This window comes from Gymnodraco acuticeps, unplaced genomic scaffold (assembly GCF_902827175.1).
Source record: "Gymnodraco acuticeps unplaced genomic scaffold, fGymAcu1.1, whole genome shotgun sequence".
Lineage (NCBI taxonomy): Eukaryota > Metazoa > Chordata > Actinopteri > Perciformes > Bathydraconidae > Gymnodraco > Gymnodraco acuticeps.
In genome coordinates this window covers 1,001,095-1,009,515 of record NW_022990722.1, presented here as the reverse complement: position 1 = coordinate 1,009,515, position 8,421 = coordinate 1,001,095, and the positions used below count along the sequence as shown (strand labels likewise).

The 8,421-nt window shown below is 41.4% G+C and overlaps 1 protein-coding gene across 1 annotated transcript; it reads left to right on the top strand.

The window, feature by feature from the left end:
- The first annotated feature begins 510 nt into the window (after positions 1 to 510).
- On the top strand, positions 511 to 8,155 carry ythdf2 (YTH N(6)-methyladenosine RNA binding protein 2). The gene is made up of 6 exons (XM_034231731.1): positions 511 to 714; positions 935 to 959; positions 2,144 to 2,223; positions 3,119 to 4,810; positions 6,343 to 6,408; positions 6,729 to 8,155. The coding sequence occupies exons 1-6, from the start codon at positions 688 to 690 to the stop codon at positions 6,750 to 6,752; spliced, it is 1,914 nt and encodes a 637-aa protein (XP_034087622.1). The 5' UTR covers positions 511 to 687; the 3' UTR covers positions 6,753 to 8,155.
- The last annotated feature ends 266 nt before the right edge of the window (positions 8,156 to 8,421 follow it).

Genomic DNA, 8,421 nt, shown 5'->3' with positions numbered 1-8,421 from the left:
AATATAATTGATAAAATAACATTCCATAATAATGGTTAAAATGTGTTAAGTTAATCAATTAATAATTGTTTATTCAAACATGTATTAGACTATGTATTTTTGTATACTTGAATTGCCTATGTTATGCTATTTTTGTGCTCACTCCATGTTAATAATATCCTACGTCTAGGCTATATTTTGTTAGCTTTAATCGGCCCTCCATATTTGACAGACAGTCTTCTCATATCTCATTATGTATATATTTAACTTTAAAGTTCTGTTTTTATTTTCTATTTTGAGATGTTTCTTATTGTATGTTTGTTTATTTTCTACTATTTTTATTTAAAAAAATATGTGCAATGCCACTGTTTTAACATTGTGCTGTGACGAAAACATTTCCCAATTTGGGATCAATAAAGTATATCTTATTTTTATTTTTATGTGACAGGTAGTGAGATAAACCTGGCTCCTCCGCGCCATTGGGGGGCGCTTGTCTGCTGTAAATAAATGCCATCGTTGGTTGACGAGGGCGGCCCAGCCATGTTGAGGAGTCTGTCAAGCAAACTGCAGCCCGCCATTGTGTAGAAACCAGGCTCAATAGACAGATTGGGGCGCTTGGGTGAAACTCTTTAATATCTAGACCAATTCCGCACCCTGTCGCTTTATTTAGGAGTAAATACAATTACACAAGCTCCGGGGGGGAAAGACATGTCAGCCAGCAGCCTTTTTGAACAGGTAAAGAGAGGAATTTTCTGAACATTTACGAGGGCCATATTTCTCAGCATCGCGACGGCTAGCTCGGATAGCTCAGAGGCAGCGGCTGTGGCTCAGTAGTGCAGTAGGCCTGACCACCTGCTAAAGGAACTGACTGCTGAAAATATATCTCTTCATCTATTTTTCCCCTTCCTCTCTTCTCATAAATCAAACCTTCATGAATCACCTGGACCCAATCCAGAGACCGAAAGGCCAAGCTAATAAAGGTAAGGACAGATATTGTCTAACATTATGGCTCTGAGGCTGAGTGAATGCGGATCTTTTTACGTGCGGTGCGCTTTGAAAATCTTACGTGCGCGGATGCGATAGCTTGTCTCCTAGCTGCTTTGGAAATAGGCCTGCCTGATTAAGTTAGTAATATTTTTGACTTTATGTTTTAAAGGAGTGTTTGTAGGCCCTTTTTAATCGCTATACGTGAGCGTTCTAACATCCCTGAAATGGCTGTTGTAGGGTTAGCATTAGCTATATCTTGACAAGCTAACTTTAAATGGCAACATGATACACATCAGCATCCTTTTCCTGGTTGAACTTGCAACGCATTTTATGGCACTGACAGATGCGAGCATACACGCTTATTGCTCAGTATCTCTTTATATTGTTTCCTGTCAAACATGTTTGCAGTGTTAAGCTACAGGTGCCTTCCTATCACACTGGCTACTCGGCTAATGTTAGCAAAGTCCGTCATGTTGAAAGGACTCTTGGCGCTCGTTAACATGGAGACGCTGCGCACTGCATGCAGCTAACACACAGCTAGCATGCTTACGATAGCACGTAGCGAAGTAAACCCAAATGACACGTCTTCCGAGATGGGTTTTCGTGTGTCCAAATGGACCTAACTTTCCCGTTACAATGTTGTTAATATTGTGGTGTGAGTTAGTATGTATTTAATAATCTTTTAGTGTTATGATTAACATGTTCCCAAGGTTTGAAATGCTCTGAGTCCCATGTCACCCAACACAGCATCACCAGCCCTCCGAAACTTGTGAAAACAAACCACAGAACACTTGTCCACCTGTTAAATAGGCATCAAATCTGCTTTTAAACAGATCAATAATGCCATACCCTATCGTAATTATCAATGGGTCTGTTTTATGAGAATCCAAATGTTGAGTTATAGTGGTAGTATGAAACCAGTGCCAAGTGTTTTAACTTCTTAACGGTGGGTGATTCATATATGCAAGACTATTAAATGTAATCTGGAGTATGTGACTTCTTATCAAGCCAATCTAAGTGGTGTTTCATGTGTTGCTAATCAATAATTGCAAGGAGTGGTTGTGTTATGTAACAAGTAGTGAGGATTTGAATGTGCAGATAAGATCTCTCACCACTCACATTTCTTGATCACACAAACCTGTATCCTCTGTTTACATCAGTGTTGTTTTCTTTTCAGTGCAAAACGGAGCTGTGACCCAAAAGGATACTTTGAATGATGATGAGTTTGAGCCTTACCTGAATACTCAGGCCAGACAGGTAATTATTTATGGTCGATGTATGACAACAGGTGCTTGTTTCTCAGTTAACCCACTATCATTATCGGAGAGTACCATCAAAATTAGTGTTAAAGCAGGACATCGTTTTTTGTTTTTTTAAATCTGTATAATCACGGTGGAACTCATGGATTAAAATAAACTGGTCAAACTAGACTAGAAGAGTTTTGATTAGTTTATAGCCTGAATCAGAATTGCTTTCACGGGCCAAGTAGGTGTACACATTCAAAGAAATTGGCTCAGTTATTTGCATTAGTTTGTATGCACTCAAACAGAAAAAGGCGTACAAAACTTTCGTAAACAAAGCTGTGCAAAGGTTACAAAAAATGGAAGGGGCATTTATGTACACGTGTAAAATGTTGTAAAAGCTGTATTAGTAGTTAACAGTAATAACAGCCTTATCTTTAATACCTTAAAATGTACAGCATAAATGATTGCTGCTTTTGCTTATCAATATTTCAGTTGACAGAAGACCGACTTTCTGAAGTGGTCTGTAGAGGAAAAAGAATGAAGCCTGTATATGCCTCCCCTCAGATTAATGCAGTCCTTGTGTTAAAAACACTGTTACACTTTTTCTTTAATGTATAGTACATTGCTTTGCATGTACAGATCAGGTGGGCTGAAATGCAGAGGGATACCATGATAGCCTCATTATTCTGTACTTGTGAAAATAATATTCACATTCAATGCATTTGCTCATCCTTTATCTAACTTATTCAAGTTATAAGAAAAATATGTAGACATATTAAATAGAAGATTATCTTAACAATAAATGTTGTTCAAGAATATTCAATTATCAATTAAGTTAAGTATGTTAAAAAGTTAAATTTGTTATATTGTACTATTGGTCCCTAAAACAATTTTGTTTTTCCATTTAGAACAATGCCTATACGGCCATGTCGGACTCGTACATGCCCAGCTACTACAGCCCCTCCATAGGATTTTCCTACTCCTTAAATGAGGCAGCATGGTCCACAGGTGGGGACCCTCCAATGCCTTACCTGGCCTCCTATGGACAGTTGAGCAATGGGGAGCCCCACTACCTCCCGGACGCTATGTTTGGCCAGCCAGGCCCCCTGGGGAACAACCCTTTCCTGGGTCAGCACGGTTTCAACTTCTTCCCCAGTGGCATCGACTTCTCAGCATGGGGCAATAACAGCTCTCAGGGACAGTCGGGGACACCGCAGAGCTCTGGCTACAACAGCAACTATGCCTATGCTCCCAGCTCACTCGGGGGTGCCATGATCGATGGACAGTCCCCGTTTGCGCCTGCTGCCAATGAGCCGCTGAACAAGGCGCCTGGTATGAACAGCCTTGACCAGGGCATGGCGGGGCTTAAGATTGGTGGTGCGGCTCCTGGTGGTAATGGGGACATGGCCCCTAAGGTGGTTGGCTCTGTCTTACCTGGTGGGGGTCCCCTTGGCCCTGTATCATCTGTAGGACCTCCCAGCATGCCTCCTGTCTCAATTGCCCCTGCCAAGCCTGCCTCCTGGGCCGATATTGCCAGCAAGCCAGCCAAGCCTCAACCCAAGCTGAAAACCAAGGGTGGCATGGCTGGTGCCAATTTGCCTCCTCCGCCCATTAAACACAACATGGACATCGGCACTTGGGACAACAAGGGGAACATGCCTAAAGCTGCCACCCCTCAGCAGGTGCCACCTATTCCCAGCAATGGACAGCCGCCCAATCAGGCTTCACCACAGCCTGGAGCTACTGCTGTAGGGAACCCTCAAATGCCCCTCAGCAATGGACAGCTGGTACCTGCTGTTTCCCAGATGGGGCAGCATCAGCTTCCACCCACCGGACAACCAGGTATGACTCAGATGGCCCAGCCTTCTCTCTCCCAGGGTCCTCCTCCAAACCAACAACAGCAACCTTCTCAACCTACTCGTTGGGTCCCTCCACGGAACCTAGCCAATAGGTTTGGGGATGGCAGTGGGGGCGGTACAGGCCAATCCCCTCCCACTTCATCTGGTGTGGGTGTGGTTCCTGGGGTTCCTTCCGAGCCTCACCCAGTCTTAGAAAAGTTGCGCATGGTCAACAGTTATAATCCCAAGGACTTTGACTGGAATCCCAAGGCGGGCAGGGTGTTTATCATCAAGAGCTACTCCGAGGACGACATCCACCGATCCATCAAGTACAACATCTGGTGCAGCACGGAGCATGGCAACAAGAGGCTTGATGCTGCGTACCGCTCAATGGGTGGCAAAGGGCCGCTGTATCTCCTGTTCAGTGTCAATGGGAGTGGTCACTTCTGTGGCGTAGCAGAGATGCGCTCGCCCGTGGACTATAACACGTCTGCTGGCGTGTGGTCACAGGACAAGTGGAAGGGTCGTTTTGATGTGCGCTGGGTCTTTGTTAAGGACGTTCCCAACAGTCAGCTGCGGCACATTCGGCTGGAGAACAACGAAAACAAGCCAGTGACCAACTCTCGGGACACACAGGAGGTACCACTGGACAAGGCCAGGCAGGTGCTTAAGATCATCGCTGGATATAAACACACCACTTCCATCTTCGATGACTTTTCTCACTACGAGAAGCGTCAGGAGGAGGAAGAGTGTGTGAAAAAGGTAACACAGTTACTGTTGAATACAGTGAATGGTAACACTGGTGAAAGAGTGCTTTGCTTTAAGTTGAAAATGGTGCTGTATATGAAGCTGGTTTGGATGTGTGCGTGTGTGCATGTACAACCTTTCCTTATGTATTACAAAGACATCCAGAAAGAATTAACAGCGGGGTTGATCTTTGCCAGAATTAATTGGGATTATACACAGTGGGATATTTTGTTTTTTCTTCAGTTTTACTGTGGTATGTGTTTTACCTGTTACATTGCTTTGATTTAAAAGAGAACAAAGATGAATGAACACTAGAAAATGATTTATAGTATACTCACTGATTATAATTCTATCTATTCAGTTTATTACATGAGAACATATCTGAAAATGATATTTAGTGGATAGTGTTATGGTTTAGTTTTCCTTTTATAATACTCTTATCAGGATTATCTGTTGTGCCAACGCATAGCCAGTTCTGCAGCTTTCTGAATATGTGACATGTATTTTCTATTTTGGTATCGGGGGGAAATCTGTTAATTTGATTTTGTGTTGAACTGCGACCATCAACATGGTGAACACAAAAAGAGGAGTAAATATATGTATAGCATTAATATAATGTAGGTACACTTGTATGCATTTCTTATTGTAAAAAGTTCATGTTTTCTGCGGCTTTGGTTTCCTGCACAGCTGTATAATGTTTTCCATTCTGTTTACTTGAGGGGGACAAATTGAAGGGCAACGTATGTCAAGGCAACATAATATTGGCTTGCCTTGTTTGACACAACTGCTCATTACCTTAATAACCTTTATTTGTTTACTTGCTATTACATTTTTTATGATGTAGATGTAGAAAGCTTTATCTTCCAGTGTGTTTGAAGTGTATTGCTTAAAGGCAACTCCTCACAAAATGTATTATACATAAGCTTCAGAACAAATGAATTTTAAAATATTCAGTTCGAATTTCATATTGTGTTAGGAAGACTGACTTATCTGCTCACTCAATGGCGAGCAAGACATCTGTAAACAAATGAATGTAGAAACTACAGTTGACATTATTATTGTGCTTCTCTATTCAGGTATTCATTCAAGAAATGTGAGAAATTGTGGCTATCGGAGGCATATGCATGTTTTCCAAAACTAGTGACTTGTATGTCTTAAGCGCTGTTATATTATCAACACCCAGAACCTTAAGTGACAAGTGACCGGATATTTGACAGCATAGTGCAATAGCTCTGTCTTTGCGATTTCAAAAAAACTCCTATAACTAATTTAACTTCAAGTTAAATATGTTTAGTTGCTTCAGGTTAATGTTAAAAGGTATACAGTTTCAGATGTGGCGTGACACACATGTCTGTAGGCAGTGTTCATCTATATTTGTAGCTTTTCATCATGATGAATGCAAAGCTTCCAGATTTGTATCAAAACCTTTGATGTTCCAGAGAGTTTGATAGTAATCTTTCTGGTAACATTTGAGGCCAAGATCTGATTTGAAGTAAAGTGACGTGTGTTTCAGTTATGCTCAGTTTTCACTCCTCTGTGTGTGACAGGTGGAGGTCCAAGGCACTGAGCCATATCCCAGCAACCCCAGCAACAGGAGTCATTACAGGCTGCAGGTAACTTGTCTCATCTGTCACTTTATGTATAAGTATATCATTGTTATTTAGCATCTTGATGGACACTGCTTGAAATCTTCTCAAATTCAGATCAGAATTTGACCATCCACAACCTGTATGTCTTACTGTATTTTCATTCAAAGTTGGGCAGCTATTGCTAAAAGTATTTTAATGATGAACAAATAAAGTGCTAAGAGTGGATGTGCACATCTGGCTTCATCAAAGAATGAACTTGTAGGCATCCTGGACGAATGTGGTATGAAAATACAAATATTTGTAATATTGTTTGTAACTTGTCGTATTTTTATTTGTGTTTTTAGGAGCGCCAAGGACGAGTGAAGTAACAGTTGGTGCTCTGGTGCAAAAGACTGCAATGGCCCCCCCTAAAGCCCTGTCTACCCCATTACATCATCACATCCAGATCTCTAAGAAATTCTAATAGGGGTGAAGAATTAACCGAGGACAAAAAAACTAAATGAAGACTTTCTTGATTTCTTTTGACTTTAAAGACTTACTTCGAACTTGTAGTAAAAGAAAAGGAAACGATTATTCATAGGACTACTTAATGCATAGCATCCTTAGGTGAAATCTGTTTTTGCCCCACCCCATTCCACTACATATGCTTTCCCCTTGTATGCTGCTTTCTCCTTTTTTTAAATGAAAGGATCATCCTCTGTTTTTATGGTCCAAGAGCAAGTCTGTAATTCTCAACAACAAACACACAAATCCAATAGAAATGTGTAGTGTTGGCTTATAATAGTGTCCCAAAGTCAAGAATGGGAAGTTTGTCTCATTTTCTTTGTAACAACCCCACGCTCACGCTGCTTTCTTCTGAGAATGCTCACATCTTCAACCAGGACCGTGTGGAGTTTCCTCTTCAGTGGATTTTCATCGTAGAGGGGTGTCAAACTACGCCCGCTCCAAAATCTTGTTTCGTACATGCTTGCCATGTTTTTGTTTGAGAGGTCTGCACATTTTCACAATGGCCCTCCTATTTTGTTTTCGCATGTGTTGGACGGAGTGTGTGGGGAAGATAGAGTATGGAGGATCTGGAGAGGAGGAGGAGGAAGAGAGGGAATGGGGGTCAAGAGTTTGAAAGCAGAAGACATGTTAAGTTGATGAGCATTGCTCGGTGTATAATTTTATGGTCTAAAATAATTGGGGCCCTCTGTTAACAGTCTTCATTGGACTTTATGTACCCTCTATTTCATTCTCTTGGACAAGTTGATTCATCGTTGCTATGGGCTGCTTTCTTTTTTTGTTTTCTCTCCTTCCACCGTTTTCTAAAGACAGTGATGCGAGTGGCCTTGCCCCCACTCTTTCTATTAATCAGTTCCAAAGTAATAAATGTGGTATATTCAGCAGAACTGGTGTGCATTCCCCTTGTTTGACTGTAAAGCAATTTTGTCATGCAGCGTGTCTGCATTTTCATTTATTTCTTTTCCCACATGGGTATATGAATGTGTTTCTGCCTACCTTAATACTCGCCCGTCCACTCCCCATCCTGACTTCTGTTTCTACCTGCATTTCTTGCCTCTGTTTTCCAAACCCACTCCTTTCCTCCTCACACTCCCATTTCTGACTGCTCAGCCACCCATACATACTATAATATCACGTCAGCTTCCACCATTTTCAGAATGTCATTGTTGGTGAGTAAAAAAATCGCAACGGTCCTCTTTCAGAACTACTGGCTTTTATTTGTGGCATAATAAAGATGCTCCACAAAGTGGTGTGTGGGTTTTCCTCATTACATAGATTGTTTTTCTTCAGTCACATGAATGGGCTATTATACCTGTGTTGTATGCCCTGAACATAAACCCGTTTTGATGTCCTGAACAAGTAAATCTGTTTTACCATGCTTTACTTAATTTGTTTTGTAGTACTACACCACCTCATGATTTAAGTTGTGTGCATAGGGAGCTATGCTGTTTGTATATCCGGGCTATAGTAAATTCCGAAAGTTGTCATGTGTTGCAAAGGGAAAAAGTGTAAATGGTTATATTATACGATATT